This window comes from Durio zibethinus, chromosome 2 (assembly GCF_047325235.1).
Source record: "Durio zibethinus cultivar Kanyao isolate XHJ-2024 chromosome 2, ASM4732523v1, whole genome shotgun sequence".
Lineage (NCBI taxonomy): Eukaryota > Viridiplantae > Streptophyta > Magnoliopsida > Malvales > Malvaceae > Durio > Durio zibethinus.
Window position 1 is genome coordinate 34,427,585 of NC_143163.1, and position 23,332 is coordinate 34,450,916.

Below are 23,332 nucleotides of genomic sequence, written 5' to 3' on the forward strand. Positions count from 1 at the left end.
TTAAAAATTAATTTAAAAAAAAAATGCACGATGAAAAAACTGTGATGCATTCAGAAGCTCTTTCATTTATTTATCAAAAGCAAATACGTTCCCGCCATTTCTTGCATCAGCGAAAAGTAAACCCTAGATTGACAGAGGGAGAGAGAAGGAGAGAGAGAGAGGAACATGGAAGAGAAGATCAAAGCAGAGTTCTTGAAGAGCGGGTTCACTCTTGAAGACGAAGAAGAGATACTCAAGAAATGTGAGTTTTTTTTTTATTAATTTCAATTCTCCCCTCACTGTTTCACTCTTATTTTTCGCTAAAAAAGATCTCAACTCTTTTTATTTCTTGATTAGGCCGTGCTTTCTGTCTAAATTACAGTCTCGAACCTTCAGATCTCGTCTCAAGCTGGGAGGTTTATTATCTCAATCGGTAATTTCGACCTTTTCTTTTCTTTTATAAATTACATTCTTTTGTTTGTATTATCAAGTAGGGAGAAATTTTGAGAATAATATCTTTCTTTTTCTTTTTGCTTAATTTTGAAGATTTATTAGGTTTATAGAAGTGGTAATAATCTGGTTAAAAGCTAATCTTGGTGCAGACAACTTGATGAATCAGTTGTAAAGGATGCAGACATGTACGGGTTTTTAGGGCACCTGCAGGATGAGCAAGTAGAGGCGGTTGTTAAAAGGGAGCCGGGTTTGCATATGTACTCTTTTAAAGACGTGGACATGTAAGCATTTTATTTATTTTCTTTTTATGTAAACATTCTCTTCACTTGCTTATTTTGTAATTGTTCATGGTTATTGAGAGAAAGAAAAAAGAATTTGCTGGTGTATCCTGCCTGTTAGATCAAATGAGTGGATAAGCATGGGACTTGAGAGAATAAGAATTGTGTGTCTCCCTGTGGTTGAATCCCCTATTACAATTGATATGCATTCGTGGATGTTTACATTTTTTTGTTTGGTTTGGTGATTCTAAATGCACCCAGGGCTACTTCCTGCCCACTTATATGAGATCAGTGAATTTGCAAGGATAATTTGTTAAGTACGTAACTCTATTATTTTTCTATGATGGGCATAACCAGGCTCCAAGTGCTGCATTATGGATTACATTATAGAGCAGATGTAAGTGTAGTTTTTAATTCATGGGATGTGATTTGCCTAGGATTTTAAATGATGAAGGAGAAGATTCAAATGAAGTTGTTCTTGGAACTCCATCAGACAAATCTGAGATACTCCATTTGGATGAATATAACTCCGCACAAAAAACAAATGGGAACATTTGTTCTTCTGGGAGGATATCAAAACTAGTGACACCGTTTGGTAAACGGAGTAATAAATTTGTGGTGAAGTTAAAAATTGATAATCTTCCTACAACGGAGACCATGAATGGCATGCATCATCATGAGAATCTTGAGGATGACATTATTAAAAGGATTCAACCGAATAAAAGCTATTCATTGGTGGTCCACAGATCATGGCTAGAACCAGGTTGCAGATTCATATATGACAGGATTGAAGACAGGGTACCTAAAAGTTATTATAGAATAAATACTTTGTTGTTTTTATCTGCAATGTATATTACTAAGATGGCTTGTTGCTGGTGCAGTTCAATGCACTTGAAAACCGCATTAGAAATCATGCAGCTGCACTTGTTGCATCTGGGCTCTACGAGGAACCAGTGGATCCATCAGTTGCTTCACAGGTAGTTGACTGCTTCACCAGTCTTTCTTCTCTCTGCTAGTTTTTTTTTTTTATTGTCCATGCATCTAAAGAAATTTATTGCTTCAGAAGAGCATATTTGCTGTTGGAATGATCTGCTGTGATGGTGAGGGTCATTTAAATGATAAGTCCATATTGTTACAAAGCAGGTAAAAATGTCCTGGACTTTCTATTTATTATATTCTTGACTTCGTGTACATCAATCAACTAAGAGGAAATAAATAGGTTTTCTTGATACTTTTATTCAGCCTAAATCAGGATTGAGAGGTCTTCTCTTTCTCGAATTATTTTCTCTAGATGAGGTACTCAATGTTTTCTGGCATATGTTAGTTTGTATACAAGAGCATCACATGGTAAATGGAGAACCTGACTACTCTTGACACCTTTCTCCATTTAGGAAGTAGTATTGGCCCTGTGCTGTTCTAGCTTTCTTTTTTTGTTGTTTAATATTTTATTAAGTCTCCTGCCTTTTGACAGTGTTGAGCATTCTGGAGGGCAACGTGTTCGACTAGAGTTAAATAAACTGAGCCATTTCTCTGTTTTTCCAGGCCAGGTAATAAACATTATAAGAGATCATTAGTCTTGTTTGGTCTGTTGAAAATCCCAGATCAGCCTGGAAATATTTCTTCTATGCAGGTTGTAGGCATCAAAGGTCACAATCCTAGTGGGCATTGTTTGATTGCATCAGAGCTGGTAGATTCTGTTCCTTTGTCCTTTGCTGCTGATACAAATTTGCGTCCTGCAAAGAAGCAAGCTTTAGATGAGGAGATTCAGGCAACAAAATTTCCCAGCTCACCAACAGAGATAACATTGGTGTGTAAGATAATATTCTTTATCAAATAACTTTCTTAGCATACACTGTTAATTGCACCTCATTATAAAGTTACAACTCCACCAATTGAATCTTAGGTTTTAATTTTTGGACACAGGCAATCATGGTAATTTTGAATTCTCTTTAATGTTGATTCGTCTTCTCTTAAGACTTCTGTTTTTTTTTTTTTTTTGTTTATAACAGATTATTTGTATGTGATGGATGTTTGGACAGATTATTGCAGCTGGCCCATTCACTACTACGGAAAACTTATTATTTGAGCCTCTGAAAGAACTGCTCACCTACGCAACCAGAAAGTGCACACAGTTGCTTATACTGGTGTGCACCTCCTGCATCTTTTAGTCCAATGCTTTTGAATGATTTTACCGTTTTGACTAACTAGGGAACTTTTTTGTTGGCATATTGATAATTTTCAGTTAGGACCTTTTATCGATTCTGAACATCCACAGATCAAGAAAGGAACTGTTGATCTGAGTTTTGATGAAGTATTCCGATTGGAGGTTCTTAGGATGGTATATATGAAGCAAAAGTCTATTTCAATTCGGGACAAAGTACTTGTGCTTCTTTAATCATCTGTTTTTCTCATTGATATTTTCAGGTGCAAGATTATTTGGGATACATGGGATCCAATGCACAGGTGGTTATCATTCCATCTGTACGGGATGCAAATCATGATTTTGTTTTCCCTCAGGTTCATTTTTTTGCCAAATAAAGTGAACAGTACTTTGCTTGATTTGATGATATTTTGAAATAGGGTAAATACTGAGATTTGTATTTGAACTTTGTGCAGCCTGCTTTTGATCTTGATCCACTTGATATTAAACATCAGGTATATTATATGTATTAATAGTCAAGGAGCTGTTCATCTGGTGAACTACTGCTGACTTCCTACTCGCTTCGCAATTTGCTTCCTAAATTAACAAGATCTTTTTTCTTCATTCTTATCTAGATAACCAGTCTCACAAATCCAGGGATTTTTGAGGCAGATGAGGTAAAGCAATGACAACCTTTATACAACTTAAATCCGTTCTTTGCTATATTTACCTTTTTGTCAAACTTGTGCTTGATGGTGACCCACATGAATTTACAAGCAATCATCAACAGTATGTAGATGATATATAAAGCTTTCACTTTTAATCTGATTGCAGAATTAAGAAGGATTAAACTTGAGTGAGAAAGAGCATGCATCAGTTTATTAATACCAATAATTTTGGGTTTCAGGTCAAGATAGGTTGCTGCACTGTAGATATTCTCAAACATCTTAGTGGAGAGGAGTTGTCACGACATTCAGTGGATGGAACACCTAGTGATCGCTTGAGTAGACTTGCCAGTCACATTCTTAGCCAACGTAGGTATGTCTTAATAAGTTATTTTGGTTGAGACTCGTTCACTCGATAATTTATTAGTTGCTTCAAATAATAAGATGCATTAACCTATCAAAGCATATTTACTAATTGATGTTTTTCTGAGACAGCTTTTATCCACTATATCCACCAGCAGAAGGTGTTCCATTGGATTTCTCCCTGGCCCCTGAAGCTCTTAATATTTCTTCAGTTCCGGATCTTCTCATCTTACCTTCAGACATCAAATACTTTGTCAAGGTTAGTGACGATGCATCAATGCCAAACTGCTTTTCAGTGCAAACTTAATTTTCAAACAGCAACAAAGAAATCATGGCTCCAAGATGTTAGCATTAGCTAGAGGATACTATCTAACTTTCTGCAACAAATGTTGTAATATACTAGAAACTATAAAGGATTGTAATCCTCGTGCATCCTGCTGCATATTCTCCCTGGTTGCAGGTGGTATCTCTTGGGGGAACAAGTGAAGGGGAAGAACAAATGAAAAAATGTGTTTGTATTAACCCAGGAAGACTGGCCAAGGGAGAGGGTGGAGGCACGTTTGTAGAGCTCAAATACCAAGGGAGTCCTGATAAGATGAATGCTTCAATTATTGGCATATGAGTCTTGATATTCTTTCAATGCAAGAGATATCCTGAACATGCAGATAGATATGGTATTGGTCCACCATATTGGGGAATCAATTGCCCTAGGGAAGCAAAAAAGGCAAAGTTCGCGGATTAACGGATCTGAGTTCAAGTACAGAAAAAGTGGGATGGGATGATAGACTTGTCCCTACCGTTTTTGATGTATGTTCATGTATGATGTAACTGTCTTATGTACTTTTGTTAGCTCAAACCAGGTGGAGAACCCATTGGTTTTGTTCTATAATTGTAATTATCTACATTTCATTAGAGCGCTTAAGTGGCTTTATTAATTGATATTCTAATAACAATTTTATCTTTTAATAAATTATAATTCTACCTTGTATTTTATGTTTAAAGATTTTTGAGAAGTTTTCAAAACTTTCAAAAATGAATTTTCAAAAAGCTTTCAAAGTTTTTGAAAATAGATTTATAAAATTTTTTTAAAATTTTCATAAATATATTTCAGAAAGGCATAATTTTTACGAAAAGCTTTATATTTAATTTACATTTCATTTGACGTTTAAGGTTCTTAAAAATGAATTTTTGAAAACTTTAAAAGATTTTTGAAAATTTATTTTCGAAATTCTTTTGAATTTTTAAAGTTCTTAAAAATGAATTTTATAGAGTTTTAAATTTTACACTCCTGTCACATTTGATTTAATGTTTAAGATTTTCAAAATTAGATCTTTAAGAATTTTAAAAAGTTTTCGAAATTTTATTTTCATGAAAATCTTTAAACTTTCATAAATGGAATTTTAAAAATTTTTTAAAACTTTCAAAAAATACATTTTCGTAAAGAATGATTTTAACGGAAAGATTTTGACTAATAAGTTTTTAGAGCTTAGAATGAAGAAAATAATTAAAAGAGTAAGAAAAAAAAATGTGCTTTTTATCAGAAAAGGTGCATCAAAAAGAAATAAAGATTTTTATTTTAAATGTATAATGCAGTGAGACACAGGAAAAGGCATTGGTACATTATAAGCTGAAGTCTTATAATAGCACAGGAAGCATTCAGAATTTTATAGATTACATTTACTCAACTGAATGGTGGAAGTACATCAAAACTCCTGTACACATTGCCTGCAACCCCTTCAATCACCTTTCTATAATCTTCCTCCGACGAGCTATCCACTCTTGGAAAGTTGGAGGCACCCCCAATTTCTAGATCACTTTCTTCACAGCTGTATAGTTTCTTTATACCAGTCCATCCAGTGATCAAATACCCAAATTGTAGTTACCAAGATTGCTGTAATAATCACAACCATCCAAGAAGACCAAGCCCATGTTGGAATCAAATTCTCAGCCAATCCATTGATATAGAAGATCCCCATCTTATATACAAGGAACGGCCTCATAATCCCCCTAGCAACAGAATACAAAGCACAAAACGGAGGACACAAAAGCTTGCACAATTTTGCAGCAGCACGAACATCAGCTTTTCGGAAACCAGCAATAGTCCAGACGTTCTGACAAAGGCTTGTAACTTCAGAAAGAATAAGTAGCATGAGAAGGGCAAATGCCCCACGATGAACCATGTAACGACACATGGAAAAGACATACAATGTGGCTAAATGGTGGAGAATGAAGAGAATATCAGTAGGGAAAAAGACTAAATAATGGAGAAGGCCCATCAAGAAGTAAGAAATACTGTATTCGAGTACAATGTTGTGTAAAACAGAGTTTGGAGAAGCAAAGGAAGGAGGGAATTGGGTGTTTATTAATGCATTAATAGCCATGAAAACTGCAGGCGTTCCATGAGCTAAGGAGATAAAGCAGCTTGAAGCTTCAGGCCGGTGTTTGGGACCCAAGTTACGGATGACTGAAAAGTAAGCAAAGAGATAAATGGAAAGAAACAAAAAGAAGAATGTCAGCAAACTTGGGCTGCAAAGGGCTATGATCTCCATGATAATCGAAAGAGAGAGAGAGAGAGAGAGTTTTTGCAAAATTGAAAAGGAAACCAGGATGAGCTTGGGAGTTGGGGCTTTACTCCCGGTCTTTAGGTTTGGACTTAGAGTAAAGGCAGGGGAGAAACCTGGAATTTTGAGAGGACTTTAACCTTTTTGTAAGTTGCCGATTAATTCAGAGCGGTGCCTTCATGTGTGTGACGTAAGGGGGCTTAGACATAAACAGTGAATAAAGGGGCTATGCGATCGGTGATACGTTCAGAAATCCAAAAAAATAAAGAAGCGAGTTTTCTTTGTTCTTTTTCTTGGACGACTCTGCCCAGGTAAAGAGTACGTACACCCGAGTAGCGAGTTTACGTTATCCTTTATGCTCCGCCGGATATTCGCCTCTTCGGGAATTTCCATATTTCTGGAAAGAGAACATCTTCCTTCTTTCGTTATTCCAATTCTTTCCTTTCTCTTTTCCACTTTCCCCGTCATACATAAATGGCTCAGTAAAGCTCCCGCGACCAAGTTTTATTTTTAACTTGAACAAGTCTCTTATAGTTTATTATAATTGCTTCCGGGCATCTCAATATGCTCTTCTACTTTAGACTTGCTATGAAATTTTGGTTTAACTGTGCTAGAATCACGTAGCCCATTCGAGCACGAATCCAACTTGAACGGAACCATGTTCATGAATCCAGAACCATGTATCAGAATAAATAATCAATGCTGTCGGTTGTTGTCATAAGAACCAACCTCATCCAGTCGGAAACATTCCCCGTAACAGAATTTTAAGAAGCTTTGGTTGAAATGTTTAAACTTCATGTATGAGGCTGACAAAATGCTCAAAAACCACTCTTCCGCAAAGCCAAACGAAGCCTACAAACTGTAATCTGTTACATAGCTTCGTTTGGTTTCACAACATGCTTTAAGTTAAATGCTGCCAAAATTCAAACTACAAAAGCTATAACTGACGAACAACAGCTTCCACTAAACAAGCTATATCTTAATTGAAGTCCAGCTGTAGTTGCGGAAACAACCGCCGAGAGCTTAATGAGGGAGAGAGGGTAGCAATTTTACATGACCATTCCCCCATCAATGGTGAGCACCTGCAAGACAACAGTGCCGAGGCTATCAGTTACGAGAAGGTCAGAGAAATCACCATGAGACTTGATGTGGCATGACCATGGTAAGCCTAGGGATTGATTTAGACAGTAACCTTGCACCTCAGCAAAGTTTTTGTCCAAGCTTTTCCATGAAGGTCAATCCACCTTATGAAAGCTCATGAATTGCCAAACAAAGCAGTGCAATACCAGGGCAATTAAATGCCAAGGCCAAGAGAAGAATTCAATAAGCTTGCCCTAGCATATAGCTCACAGACAAGTAAGACAAGGAAATTATTAAAGCCAGACCATATAAATGCCAACATGTAGCAAGGGCAGCAAATTCGATAAAGCTGACTGAGGCAATGCAATCAATTAGCAAAGAAAGTTATATCGTAGCATGCATGGCCAAGCCCCAAGGTTATATATTAGCCTAAGCAAATGCACATGCAGCACGCAAAGGCAAGATGCAATACATCGATAGCATTCAGCCTAGTTAATCTTTAGGCATCATTTATTAGCAAGCCAGTGGAGTCATGGATACTTGTGAGTCATAGCAAAAGCTCGTCAATTACACTGCATGAATTTTATATAGAAAAAGGCATAATGATAAAATAGATCTATAACCTGTCCTGTGATGTAACTGGAAGCAGGGTTTAGGGCCAAAAATTCCACCAGTCCGGCAACTTCTTCTGGTCGACCATACCTTCCTGTATCAATAACAAATATTTTTATCACTGCTGTGAATATTACAAAGCATTACTACTAAAAATCCAATTTGAATCAGTGAAACTAGGATATCAGATTATCAATACGAGTTTATAGTAATAAAGGCAATGGAAGATAGTTGTGCAAGTACAGTAAAATCAACAAAGATACGATGTATTTGGTACATTGCAAGATCAGCATAAATAAGAACTCTCAGGCATTTCAGAAGAAAGGTATCAAATATTTGGTGACTTTGTTAGGGTTCAGAAAGCTAACAATTTGAGAAGCACTAACAAGAAATCCACAAAGACAGAAATTATGAACTTTGATTTTATATAATCATCCCTCACCTAAGGGGATTGTTTCCAAGATTTTCTTTTCAATATCTTCCCCAAGCTTGGCAGTCATATCAGATGCAATGAATCCTGGGGCAACAGCATTGACCTGGAAGAATTTTTTTTATAAAACATTATCAAAGTGAGCATACCCAGCATTAGCAACATAAACCCTACTCCCTCAGCCCCATATAAGGATAGCATTCTTATTGTTTCGTTTCCTCATGTTTCATTATACGTCAATAACTGAATATTCAAAACATTAACTTTCATCTTTCTTCACCTTATCCAACATTGCATATTGTAATTCTTTTTCCCCTTAAGCAAAAGGGGCAAATCTTGCACAAGAGAAGAGTTGGAGTATCAACATAATTCTAAAAAGCAAAACCCAGGATTTTTCTTATTACTGGAACAAAAGTCTAATAACTCTAGAAACTTACATTAATGTTTCTACTGGCATATTCCTTTGCGACAGTCTTTGTCAATCCAATAACTCCTGCTTTAGCAGCACTGTAGTTGGCTTGCCCAATGTTGCCAACCAGACCAACAACTGATGCTATATTAATTATTTTTCCCTGAAATTATAACATATATTGAGGCATGGCTCATATTCTAAAACAGCAATCTTGATGCATGCTCAAAAAAAATCTTTTTCTTTATTTCTGACACTACAAAAGAGAAAGAATCAACAAGAAAGATGCGTCTTTGAAGCTATGACATGTTAAAATACTAAAGCTCAGGTTTACAGACTAAATCAGTAAATTTGCAGGTACAAAGTTCAATTTCAAACAAATTGACAAAGCAAGTATTCTACCCATGAGTCAGTGACCTTAAAATTGAAAATATCCTATTACCTTTTTCTTCTTCATCATTATTTTGGCTGCTGCCTGCAAAAAGAAAAGTAACTCAATTCCAATAAATAATACAAGCATCCACTACAATAATCAGTCAGATGCCCAGCATTCAAACCTGTGTACAAAGAAACACTCCTGTAAGATTCAGATCAATAACCTCCTGCCAGTGTGATTTCTTCATCCTCATCAACAAAGTATCCCGAGTAATTCCTGAAATCATGGTCACCAGATTAAGGGACTAGATTGAAATCAAGAATTGAATAACTAACAAGAAAAGAAAGGATTTTCAATAACCTGCATTGTTCACCAATATATCAACAGTTCCCCATGCATCAACAGCCTGCAGATATAAAGTCATGAAACACGAATTGACCAGTAAATTACAAAATATGAATTAAAGGACACATGCACTCACAGTTTTTATCATTGCCTCCACATCAGCTTCTTTTGAAACATCTCCACCAAAAGTAAGAGCCTGACCACCATATGACTCAATCTACAAAACAGTCACATGATCTACTAACATTAGTCATTTCATCCATGCAGTATAGTTTAACCACTGCCTAAAGAACATTACAGACAAAAAAAATAAAAAAATAAAAAAATAAAAACAAAAAGGCACTCTAAAGCAAGATTTAAGTAGAAACTAAAGGTGACAAAAAGTCAAGTATAAAAAATCCAATTATTATATCTGGAAAAACGTGTCATATTTGTGATTTTTCCTTTAGATGCATACAAGCATATGCAAAAATGAGCACATAAGAAATCCTAGAATTAGATTGTAGCTTTAGGCAGCCAACAAACTCTCCTCTGCTACTGAAATGGAAGACTCCATTCTAGAAAACCATGGCAGATTACTGATTTGAATTCTTATGCATTACACAACAAAATCAGTGAAAATGGAAGGAAAATCCCACTCAAATGTTCATATAAAATGCTTCAAAGGGCATATTGGTCACCTCTTTTGAAACATCCTCAGCCTCCTTTGATGATCTAGCATAATTTACTAGGACCTGCAATAGCACAAAGGCATCAACTACCGCTTTTTTCCAAAAAATTGTAGTAAATATAAAATATTGCTTTAGCAGTTAAAAGACTTGTTCTTAAAGTGCTTTGAAGTTCACTTCAGAAGCAATTATTATCAGTGAAGAAGAAGGTAAGGCTTAAGGACGTTATGCAGTGCATAATTAACCATGAGTCCACCCCATTACTCAACAGTTAAAGTTTAAACAAGATTTGAGTGGTAATTTAATCTACATTACAGTAATCATGAACAATTTACTCTTAACATGAGAATGGTAACCAGTTCCATATTCAAGAGATAGAACTCGATGCAAACCTGTTGCAAATCATATTATTATTAAGTCAACAACAAATTTAATACATCATGTAACAAAGTTATCCTATTAGTCAAGACTTCAGCCGCCACAAGTTGCATTGTTACTATGGCTTTGCCTCATATTTTGAGGCAATGACCAATGACATAAGAGAGATATTCTTTTCCTTCGAAAAGATAGTCAGATACTGATAAGGAACACCCACTAACCTTGCAGCCTGCTTTTCCTAAGGCCAATGCAACCGCTTTACCGATTCCTCTAGAAGCTCCAGTAACTATGGCTACGGGAGCTTCCACTTTTTGAGCTGCTTCAGTGCTAGCTTGTTCAGCAGTGGCGAACTGCGCTCTTACACCTGGAAAAGGAAGAACAAAAAAAAGAAAATCAAAAGCCAAGTTAACTAAAATTTGTCTTCCAAATTTTCAATAATTTCTCAGATTATCAACAAATGTTGCTTGTTTGCTAAGTAACAAATTCCACAAGCTCCGACGATAAATTTGACTATAGTTAAGTATCCTTGATTCCTAAACATGCTGAGCTTTTCTGCTAAATGAGCAGAAAAATATCCCATAAAGATGAAAATGAATGCTTAAAAGCAAAAGAAAACAAATACCAGAGGAAGCAAACGATCTCCTCCATCTGCACTGGAGACTGATGCATGGCCGAGTATGAACCGATCCGATTCGGCCAGAAATCGGAGAGCATTGCCGAACCTGAACAATTCTTCGGTCACCGCAAACTCCAAATTTCGAGGGGGATTTCAAGGCAATGACACTGGATCCGGCAACAGATGCCATTGGAATCAAAGCTCCGAAGAATCCGCGAAGAGCGAGAGGAGAATAAGAACGAGAAGCGAATAGAGTAGCCAGAAATGAAGATTGTGATGCTTTATACAAAGCCGAAAGAACAGAGGAAAATTGTTTTTTGGCGTGTGGTTTTGTCCTGCTTTGGGAAGTCCGGAGACTGTTGAGAGTGGGCGATTCCAACGAAGAGAGTGTGGACGGTTATTCAATTTGTAGGACCTGTGTTTCCCCCTTGGTGGATTTGATGAGTGTTCAAAAATGGGTCTTGTTTCCCTGATAATTACAATGAAAATCAATGGCCGATGACAAACGCTAGTACCCGTTGGGTGGCAATGCAGTAATATGAACGGTGTTCTGAGGGCTTTAATGTAAATCTGATAATTAATTAGACGAAAATTAAGTTGGTCAGCTCAACTGTGCAAGGGATGGAGGCCAGTGGCCCACCACAAGTCCTTCACAGATCAGGTGTGATTTGTAAAGACGACGGCGTTTCCTACAAGTTATACCATTGCATTTTTTGTTGTTTATATGATTCCGAGTAAAATATTTTCTGATGAAAAATTTGCAAATTGCGGTCAACATAGTATTCTTTATTATTCTTGGTATAACTATTAAAATAGTATGGTCACATTCATATATGTCAAATATGAAAATAATAATCATAAAATTGAGCAATATGGCAGCAAAACCATGAGATGCATATAAATCATCAAGCATGTTAATATAAAGATTTGCCTAAACCTTTAGTTTTCTATATTTATATAAGATATGATTCATGCCGCAATAATTTTCTTTTCAAGTTTGATACTCAATCAGCTTCACGAAGTTGACTACTAATTGTTGAAAATTAAATACGATGGTTTCTCCTCGATAAACAGAAACAGGCCATCCAAAGGCTGAATATAGCAGCACAACACACGCTCCAGAAAGAACTATTGTATCATATATCTATCTATAGTTTTCAAGTACAGCAAGCAAACAACTTTATCGTGTACTAACAAACTACAACTGCAAAATCCGAGTGATCAACTCGTACAAATGAGTTCATTTGATTAAGCACTTCTCGGGGCTGGCTTTTTGGAATTATTAATTTGACGGACCTTTACTAACGCTTTTGCCAACTCTAGAACGAAACAATAAGGAAATATTAGTTTAAGAGATAGGCTAGCAAAAAGATATTTTGCATCTGCATGGAAGATTTGACAAAAAAAATGCTACAAAAAGCAAGAAAGGAAAATAATGAGAGACCCCTAGAAGATAAACAAGAGAATGTTGGGTGTTTTTCTCAATTAAACGAATCAAATGTGTTGAGTTTAAAGTAATAAATACAACAATACAAAAGTAATATATTATAATAAATTTATAGTAATAGATAACAATCAATAATCAACAATACAAAAAAAAATAAAATACATCAAGATTTATGTAAAAAATCATTCAGTGTAGAGAAAAAAAATTACATACCACTAGAAAAAAACTCTACTATCAAATAATAGATATACAAAAATTTTTCTTTAGCTAAAACTATAACTAATCAACAACTAGAAAGATAATTGAAAAAATCTAATCAAATAGGTGACTCAACAAATATACCATTTGTTCATAGAGAGCTTCAAACCCGATCTTTACTGTTCAAAATGTAAAACTTTGAATCATAAATCTATTGACAAAATTTCAGCTTAATCGGACTATGGATCGACTTTCGTTCAACCAACTCTCCATCCTTTTTTTTTTTCTATTTTTTTGGCTTTTTTTTTCTTTTCTTGGTTTGCCATGCCACCTTCTTTTTTTTTCACCTTAAAATAGCTACACCTCTTTTTATTAAGTAACTAGGGCTCCATGTAAAAAAGAAGACTAAGGCCCATAGTCTTTGATTGGTCCAAAACCAATTATATAGGGCTGAACCCTACTTTTTTAACAATCTCTCCCTCTATCCCCATTAGAAGAAAATTCATCACCATAGCAGTTTCATTTAGAATTTACCTTGACTAATAAACTCACTTTGGTCAAGTTACTGTAGAGCTTAAGCTTCTTCATGAAAAATATCTTAGTTAACATATCTATTATATTCTTATCAGTATAGACTTTCTTCAACAACATCTGCTGTCCTCAATTATTGAATGTAATCAGTTATATCTAACATCAATGTATTTTGTTCTAGCATGGTATATGACATTCTTACTCAAATCTAACATCAATGTGCTTTGTTCTAGCATGATACATGATATTTTTACTCAAATTTAAAGCACTCTGGCTATCACAAAACATCACTACTCTCTCTGATTCAACTCTAATTCAAGAAGAAAATGTTTCATCAAAAGCATTTTTTTACTTGCTTTGGTTACTACAATATATTCAACCTCTGTAGTTGATAAAGTAACATATTTCTGTAACTTAAACTGTCAAGATACAACACTTTCTGTAAAAGTAAACAAATACCCCGAAATAGATTTCATACCATCATGATCACCTGTCATGTTAGTATCAATAAACCCTTCTAGAACTGGTTGTGAAACTCCATAACTTAAGCACATTTTTTAGGTGCCCTTCAAATATCTAAAAATTTATTTTACTACTTCTCAGTGAACCTTTTTGGATTAGAAAGAAATTTACATATTGTACTAACTGCATGAGCGATGTCAGGCTATGTACAAACCATAAGATATATTAAATAACCGACTGTAGAAAAATAAGAAATACTAGACATAACTAGTTACTCTTTCTTAAACACCGAACAAGATTTCTTACTCAGATGAAAATGATTGGCAAGTAGATTACTAATTGATTTAGCATGTTACATATTGAATCTACTAAGCACCCTTTCAACATACTTTTTCTGTGATAACCATAGCTTTTTAGCTTTCTTATCTCAAATAATATTCATACCGAGAATCTGCTTTGCTAGACCTAAATCATTTATATCAAATGACTTAGACAATTATTCTTTTAACCTACAAACAATACCAGCATCTTGTCTCACAATTAACATATCATCAACATATAATAAGAGAATAATGAAGTTACCATCAAGAATTTTTTTTTATATATATATAAGAATCTACTGTCATTTTTTTATAATTGTGGTTCACCATAAAATAATCAAACTTTTTATACCACTGTCGCAGAGCTTGTTTTAAACCATACAAGTTTTTTTTTTAATTTGTAAACTAAGTGCTCTTTCTCTTTTACTTCAAAACCTTTAAGCTGATTTATATAAATGTCTTTCTATAAGTTACCATGTAAGAATACAATCTTGACATCAAGTTGCCCAAGCTCAAAATCAAACTAGCTGTTAATCCTAGTACCACTTGAATGAAACTTATCTTCACAACTGGAGTGAAGATCTCATCAAAATCGATGCTTGATTTTTAAGAAAAACCTTTCATTATCAATCAAGCTTTGTACCTCATTAGTTTGTCACCATTTTTTTCAACTTGAACATCCATTTATTTTTCAACAGTCTCTTTCTTTTTGAAAATTTAACAAGATCATATGTATCATTTTTTCACAATGACTCTATCTCTTTTTTTATTATTTTTAATCAGTGCACTACATCCGGAGTAGCTTGCACATCTTGAAAGCTCTCTGATTCTCATTCACTGATAATTGAAATAAAATCTAAACTTCGATACCTGATAGATGGCCTATGCTTTCTAGTAGATCTCATAAACTGAGACTCTACTTCACCTGATGCCAAAGGTAGCTCCCCTTGCTTAACATTCTCTGATGGAATAGATTGCTCAATTTGCTCAAAACTAATTGCATCTGACTCATCACTAACTATGGTTGGCTCATTCATATCCTCAAGTTTTATTTTTTACTTATTTTTATGTGGTTTTTTCCTATGAAACCTTTGTTAGTGTTGAAACATCACACTCAATAGTAACTCGTGTAGTCTTCTCATTTTTTTTTAGGTCTGCTATGATTTTTTTCATAGAAAACCACATCTTTACTTCTGACTGTCTTTTTTTTTTACTGGATCCCATATCCTATAACCAAATTTCTCATTATCATATCTTATGACACATTGTATGGTTTTACTGTCAAGCTTTGACCTCAAGGTTTTTTATACACACATGAATGCTTTATACTCGAAAACTTTCAAGTGAGAGTATGAAGCATCTTTTTCTATCCACACTCTTTCTGAAATGTCAAAGCCTAAAGAAATTGATGATGATTTGTTAAATAAATAACAAGTTATGTTGACTGCTTCAACCCAAAATGACTTTGGTAATTTTATCATTCTCAGTATGCATCTGACCTTTTTCATAATGATACGGTTCATTCTTTCAGCTACATCATTATGCTACGATATTTCAAGTTCTGTCATCTTATGTCTGATCCTATACTTTAAACAGTACTCTTCAAAGTCTTTAGATGTGTATTTTTTACCATTATCCATTTGAATACACTTTAAGGGTAATCCTATCATCATTTCTACCATGACATAAAATTTTTAAAAATACTATAATATTAGGCTTTTGTTTTTTAACATATACACCCAAGTCTTATGTGAAACATCATCAATAAAAGTAACAAAATATCTGCTACCACCAATGACTCAACCTCAATGGGACCATATATATCAAAATAAATCAATTCTAATTTATTTTTTTCTCTGAGAACTCTTACAAAAATAAACTCTACGATGTTTACCAAATAAATAATGACCATATAAATCAAGAGATATACCTTTGGTCAAGAGAATGAGAGATTGCCTTGCCAAAACCTATAACCCTTTCTCACTCATGTATGCCAACCTTTTATGCTACAAATTTATTGAAGCATCATCCTCAATGGCATTTATCTGATTATAGTTTAATTGCATCCATGTCTTATACATTGTGCAGCATAGTTTTTTCTTTGTAACTACCATAGATCATTTGAGAAGTTTTCATTGTCCATTTTTTGTCGACTCTCATATAATTTTTTATCAAGGATATTAATAGTAAGTAAGTTCATTTTCATATCTAGAATGTGTCTAACATCTCTCAAAGTTAACATATAGCCCGTATTAATTTGTACAACAATATCATCAATCATAATAATCTGTGACACACTATTGTTTCACATATTGGTGCAACCAAAGTCTTATACTTAGTAAGTTGTAAACAACTCTCTCTTACAAACACAATGATATATCGTTCCTGTGTTAACTATCCACTCAATGTCGGGATCACTAACATGATTACAATCATCATGTGTATAAATTAAAATAATTGAATCACTATCTGAATTTACTACTGTAACATTACCATCATTTAAACTCTTGTCTTTCTCATCTTTTCACTTTTACTTTAAGATATCATCAATCCCAACAATCTGTGACATTACCATCATTCGAACTCTTATTTTTCTCATCTTTTCATTTTTGCTTCAACATGCAACCCGTATTAGTTTGTATCATAATATCATCAATCCCAATAATCTGTGATACGCTCTTGTTTCTCATCTTGGTGCAACCAAAGTTTTCTACTTCGTAAATTGTAAACAACTCTCTCTTAGAAATATAATGATATGTCGCTCATGTATCAACTATCCACTTAATGTCATGATCACTAACATGATTACAATCATCATGTGTATAAATTAAAGTAACTGAATCACTATATGAATTTATTACTGTAACATTACCATCATTCAAACTCTTATCTTTCTCATCTTTTCACTTTTGCTTCAAGATTTTATAGTATCATTTTATATAACCTACTTTACCACAACAGAAACACTTCACTTTATCTTTAAACTTGGATCTATGTTTAGTTTTACTATGACTTTTTGAGTTATGATTTTTGTCTATATTTTTACCCTTGTTCTCTGTTACTAGAGCTTGATTTTTAGGGTCTACATCTTTTTACGTTGCTTCTTCATTAAGCAAACTATCATTTACCATCTTCAATGTCACATTATAATCAAGAGCTAAATTAAGAATAGTCACAACTAGAGTATTTCAACTGTTTGACAATGAACTTAAAAGAAACAATACTTTCATTTCATCATCCATATTAAACTCTATAGTAGTCATCCGATTAGATATATTTTGAATATTACTCAAGTGCTTTGTAATAGATCATCCATCCCTATACTATAAACTTACAAGCTTTTTAACAAGTATAACTTTATTCATACTTATTTTTTTCTCATACAATGCTGCTAATTTTTCTTAAATAGTGTAGACATCTGTCTCTTACGTTATATGATGGAACACGTTAATATTAACCTATTTTTTGATTGTAACCAGCATCTTTTTGCCTAACTTCTTCTAGCTTTCATCCTTCATATTTGCTGGTTTAGTCGAATCACCTGTGCTGGCTTATACAAATCTTTATAGTATAAATATCTTCTATCATAGGTTTTTAAATTGAATAATTTGATGCTATTAATTTTATCATGAAACATGTATCACCCTCAATGATCTTAAATAAAATTTACTTCTATCTTGAGCTACTTTTGTATCGATGTCTTAAAATAACCATTGTTTTGATAATATTTATTAGGCCTAAAGCAATAAATATAATAACACAAAAGTAATATATTGTAATAAATTCGTAGTAACAGACAACAATCAATAATCAATAATGTAAAAAAAATAAAGATACCAAGATTTATATGAAAAATCTTTCAGTGTAAAGGAAAAAATCATGAATCACCAAAAAAAACTTCAATATCAAATAATGGATATACAAAGTTCTTCTTTGGCTAAAACTAGAGCTAATCGATAACTAGATAGATAATTGAAAAAATTTCATCAAATAGGTGACTCAATAAATATATCCTAGATTTATTCATAGAGAGCTTCAAACTCGATCTTCACCATTAAGAATATAGAACTCTGAATCATACATCAGCTAAAAAAATTTTAGCTCAATCATGGATTGACTTTCGTTCAATCAACTCTCTCTTTTTTTTTTCTCTATTTTTTAGCTTTTTTTTTCTTGATTTGTGATGCCACTTTCTTTTTTTTTTCACCTTAGAATAGTTTCACTTTTTTTATTAAGTAACTAGAGCTCTGTGTAAAAAGAAAAACTAAGGCCCATGACCTTTTTATTAGTCCAAAATCAATTACATTGGGTTAAACCCCCACTTTTTTAATAAGATGAAGATAAGGTTGACCTATAAGTTATAGGTAATCAACAAATAAAGTAGATTTTGGCAATCCTACGACTGAACTGTAAACAATATATAAGGATTATTTTGCTTTTGTATCTCAGTGAATTGAATATCTCTAGTTCTCTACTCTGAGTCTACATTTGATACACGAGTGGTTGTATAGTTATGACCCTAATTTTATTTTACTTTACCTAACTGTAAAATGTGCCAATGTTAACCAAATGCTCGCTATTGCAATTAATTGAAATATAAACACATTCATAGTTATATTCAAAGTTTGGCTAGATTTCTCGAACCTACTATAGTCTGCAATCAAGAAAGGTTTTCTAGAATGTTCTCCTGAGGTGTAACACCATGAAACCAATGAAATTGCATGAGACAAATATCGTGGGCTATCCGAAAGAAAAGCAAAACCTAAGTATCTCTGGTCATCTAGGGTTCTAAACAGTTTTATAAAAATCAACACCAAAAGATTAGAAGTTCATCATTATATATCAAAGTTTATAGACTTAAATTAACTGGTTTCTTCTAAACCATCTTCATAGTGCAAAGATTTTCCCAATTATAATAAGCTCTTGCCTTCTCCTCAAGAGCATGAACTATCACTCTACCTAAAGAAAAGAAACACCTCATAAAAATAAATTATCAGCGAGGTATACAACTTGCAAGAAACTAGTGATAATATATAAAAATTAGATAATATAATTCTAGAATATTTTTCTAGAATAAAAACTGCTAACCACCAATATATGTTAAGCCCTAAGAAAAATTCTCAAAGATAAGCACACTAGCTATGGTTTGCCTCAACAACAAACAAATTACAATAGATAGCAATTGACCTTTTATTTTCAGAAAGTAAAATACAAAAGCAAATTACGAACATTCTATTTGACATTTTGATTTTTGCATAAAAATCGATAGCAACACTATCTTAGCAACCTTACTCCTTACATTTCATTTTATTTGTTTTCAACATGGAAAGGTTTGTATCTTTTCAATAGTATACAACCATGTAAAGACTTGACTGATAGAAAAGGATAAAGTTAAAGAAAAATAAGGAATGCAGCACGAACCAGAGTTAACATAAATCCATTTTCACGTCTCTTACCCTCGAACACTTGTTAGCATTATCAGCTTAGCTCATTTTTACCTCTGTCTAACCTGTTCTAGTATATATGAGATAACTACTGTTAAATGAACAGCTTTCACCTCTAAATAATCACTAATAATGGGCTAGTAATTCTTTGATTTATGGAGAAAAATAGGGAATGAAAGAAATTTATGTTGAAAAAAGAAAACCCAAGAAGCGTGCCTTATAAATTAGGGCTCGAACGATGTTCTTTACATGCCACGTGGACCTACCGGTGATAATGACCATGAAATTTGCCCAATAGCATTGCCTTTCAATCGGAACCACAGTCAAGTCATCTGTCCTCAAATCACTAAGAACTTCTTTCACTTCTTGCAGCTCAGTAATTTTTTACTATTACTATCCGTACTGAATGAAAAAAACTTTTGGTTTAAACCTAGAAACCCTAGCTTTTATGATCGATTAGTGAGAGAGGAGAAGGCAATGATGTTGTAGATAGATGCATGTTAAAAGTAGTGCATGTTACTAGAACTTATTTTATTTCAATAATCTTTTATACTAACTCAAAAATCTTAGAGTGTTTAAGGACAATTTTTACACTTATTTTTTTATGGTTGGGTTTTGTTAGTTTATTGATTATTTTTAAGAGGTAAAGTCTTATTAAGAGTTAATGAATTAGCTTTATTTTGAACAGTATAGCTTTGTAACATTGGAATGAGGAGTCTATATTTATCCGTTCCAAAGTGTAGTCTAGATAACACTTGATTAAGCAAGAATAATAACATTCTTGTTTAGTAGTTTTCCTTTATCTTTTCTTCTTAGTTTTATAAATTTTTTCTCTGTTTTTTTTTTTTAAATTGTATCAAAGCTTGATTCAAATCGGAGTTGGTATCGAGCCTTGATTAAAATTTCTAGTTCGTTAGTATTTTTTTTATCAAACAATGTTTGTTGGAGAAGTTTGAACATTGTTGAGAAAAAAAATTACTCAGGAGATGTAAGCTATTAAAGGAAATTCTCGTACACAATATGGTTTTAAGAGACTTGTAGGCATAAACTATAAGTATCGGAGGATGGGTACAAGGTCTTACCTACAATGTCAAGATTTATGGGAGATTATCACTGGTACTAACATAAATATTTTTGTAAATACTTTAGAGAATGTTGAACCTCAAAGGAAAAGAAAGATTAAGTGTAAAAAAACACTTTTTGCGTTAAATTATTCAATTATCAAGGAGGACATTAATCATGTTCATGATGTTAACTTTGTAAAACAAGTATGAGAGATCCTTGCGAAAATGTTCATTAATAAAAACACGACAATAGTACAATTCTTGAAAAATGAGTTAGAAACAATAACCTAAAAAGGTATGTCAATTTCAAAATATTTCTTGCAAATTAAGAATATTTGTTCTAAAATTTTAAAATTAGATGAAAAGATTAGTGAATGACGTATATTATGCTACCTTATTCGAGGCTTGATGAAAGAATATATGTTGTTTATTATCTTAATCAAAGGATGGGCACAAGAACCATTAAATGAAAAATTAGAGAACTTGCTCTCTAATCAAGAGGCATTAGCTATGCAAATGACAAGCAAATGTGTTGAATACAAAACTATCTTATTATCAAAAGATCAATCAAATGGGAAGGCTACTACAACTGAAAACAATAATTCTTTAAAAGGCTCAAATATAAGGAAGGGAAATAACAATAATCCTATCAAATGCTTTAGATGCGAAAAAATTAAGCACATCTAGAAGAATTATTACATTAAGCTCTCAAAGGCAAATATTGCATACGAATATGAGAAAGATAATCAAATTAAATAAAAATAATGTTTTGCTATTGAAATGGTCAAAAATAGTGACATCGGTATTGCCAATCAAACTCAATTAAAACTTTTATTAACTACACGACTATAAAAATGACTGGATTCTAGATTTTGGTTGTTCGTATCATTTGATCGGTAATGTTTCATTATTGTCAGAATTGTGAAAGCATGACAAGGAAAGAGTAATTATCATGACTGATAACTTAATTCATCCAGTAGAAAAAGATGTTGTGAAACTCTATGATGAACCCAAGGCTAGGAGTGTTCTTCTAAACAATGTTTACCCAGTTCTAGATTTGAAGAAAAATCTAATTTTAGTTTTTGAAATTACTAACTTTGAAAAGTATATTTTGTTTGGGTTAAACAATGTCAAAGTAGCTGATACGATGAGAAATGTTGAAGCTAAAGGTAATTCTTATTGGTGATAAGAAGAGGACTTTGTTCGTGATGATAGCGAGAGAAGCTTATGTAAAAAAAACAAGACAAACTGACAATGCAACAATTTACCATGCGCAATTAGGCCATTTAGGCTATCAAATGTTAAAGATAAGCTTCTTAAAGAAGATGCTAGATGGAATTTCAGCCTTTAAACATGTACAAAAAAATATGGCTTGTCAGGGATGTCAATATGGTAAATCACATCTTTTTTTTTTAAAAAAGTTTATTTAACCTTAGGTTATATTTGTTCAAACTAATTCATATAGATTTGATGGGCCTAACAAAAACAAGTTATAGTGGTTAGCATTATGTAATGGTATTTCTCTAATTCACTTAGGTGCATTTTTTAAAAGAAAAGAGTGAAGCTTTATCCAAGTTCATTGAGTTCAAGAATTTCATAAAAAAGAATTTGACCGAAAGATAAAATGTTTAAGAAGTGATAATAGTGGTGAGTACATATCAAATCAATTTTTCAAATATTGCAACGACAATAACATCAACACCAAATGATATGTCTAAAAACCCCTGAACAAAATGGAGTAGCTAAACATATATTGGCTCACCTTTGTGTAAACAATTTGTCATGGCTACATGACAAGAAATTTCATCAAAAGTTTTAGGTAGAAGCTATTTGGTGTGTATGTCATGTGGTAAACCAATTACCTTCATGACTAAGTAAAGAAAAGTTTTCTTTTGTACTGTTATATGAGATAAAGCCAAATGTAAATTCTTTTTATGTATTTGGATCAACTTGTTATGTTTATGTTCCTAAACAAAATCGAACTAAACTTGATCCAAGGGCAAAAAATGTGTATTTGTTGGCTATCACTTATATAGGAAATGATGAAGGTGTATGGATCCAAAGACAAAGAAATTCACTATTTCTAAAGATGTTGTGTTCAATGAGGTGCCATATTCTTGTTTCACCCTAAAACTCACTAGCAATGGTGTTGTTCTTAATGGTGATGATCTAAAAATTTTGGAGCCATTCCCTAAGCCAAATGTGCAAGCTTTAAATGATGATGGTTTAAACGTGAAGGAAATAAAACTCTTTTACTATCCAGACTGAAAAACATAGATTCAATAGGTGGTCAACATATTACAAAAAGATCAACAAGGGAGAAAAAATAGCCAGATCATCTTAAAAATTATGAAATACAACTAAATTATTGTTCGGTCATTTTATGTTTCTTTTTAGGAATGTTAGATAAATAACTAGGATGTTATAATGAAGCTAAAGGATGTTTTGAATGGGAAAAAGTAATGCAAAATGAAATTGAAGCCTCAAGAAAGAATGAAACTTGAAAGCTTGTA

General features: G+C 33.2%; 2 protein-coding genes and 2 pseudogenes across 6 annotated transcripts; 1 reads left to right on the forward strand and 3 right to left on the reverse strand.

Annotated features, from left to right (window-relative positions):
- Positions 1 to 60: 60 nt before the first annotated feature.
- On the forward strand, positions 61 to 4,866 carry LOC111317968 (uncharacterized). Of its 5 annotated transcripts, none has more exons than XM_022920515.2 (16): positions 61 to 241; positions 337 to 412; positions 582 to 713; positions 1,148 to 1,508; positions 1,592 to 1,687; positions 1,774 to 1,853; positions 2,182 to 2,257; positions 2,341 to 2,517; positions 2,750 to 2,854; positions 2,953 to 3,048; positions 3,135 to 3,227; positions 3,327 to 3,365; positions 3,486 to 3,527; positions 3,758 to 3,888; positions 4,011 to 4,137; positions 4,339 to 4,866. In XM_022920515.2, exons 1-16 carry the CDS (start codon positions 166 to 168, stop codon positions 4,498 to 4,500), a joined length of 1,869 nt encoding a protein of 622 aa, XP_022776250.1. In that variant the 5' UTR covers positions 61 to 165; the 3' UTR covers positions 4,501 to 4,866. The 5 variants fall into 5 exon arrangements, with proteins under 5 accessions (XP_022776250.1, XP_022776251.1, XP_022776255.1 ...); XM_022920516.2 differs by having other exon boundaries at positions 1,777 to 1,853; XM_022920520.2 differs by having other exon boundaries at positions 3,758 to 3,884; positions 4,339 to 4,526.
- A 665-nt stretch (positions 4,867 to 5,531) lies between these two features.
- Positions 5,532 to 6,573, reverse strand: LOC111317473 (TLC domain-containing protein At5g14285 pseudogene; annotated as a pseudogene).
- A 620-nt stretch (positions 6,574 to 7,193) lies between these two features.
- LOC111317969 (3-oxoacyl-[acyl-carrier-protein] reductase 4-like) lies at positions 7,194 to 11,727 on the reverse strand. The gene is made up of 11 exons (XM_022920523.2): positions 11,360 to 11,727; positions 10,959 to 11,101; positions 10,372 to 10,425; positions 9,828 to 9,908; positions 9,707 to 9,752; positions 9,528 to 9,622; positions 9,413 to 9,445; positions 8,999 to 9,133; positions 8,574 to 8,667; positions 8,143 to 8,225; positions 7,194 to 7,521 (listed from the first exon to the last, which is right to left on the reverse strand). The coding sequence occupies exons 1-11, from the start codon at positions 11,541 to 11,543 to the stop codon at positions 7,489 to 7,491; spliced, it is 981 nt and encodes a 326-aa protein (XP_022776258.1). The 5' UTR covers positions 11,544 to 11,727; the 3' UTR covers positions 7,194 to 7,488.
- Positions 11,728 to 12,601: 874 nt separating this feature from the next.
- On the reverse strand, positions 12,602 to 20,254 carry LOC111317687 (protein Iojap-related, mitochondrial-like; annotated as a pseudogene).
- Positions 20,255 to 23,332: the final 3,078 nt, after the last annotated feature.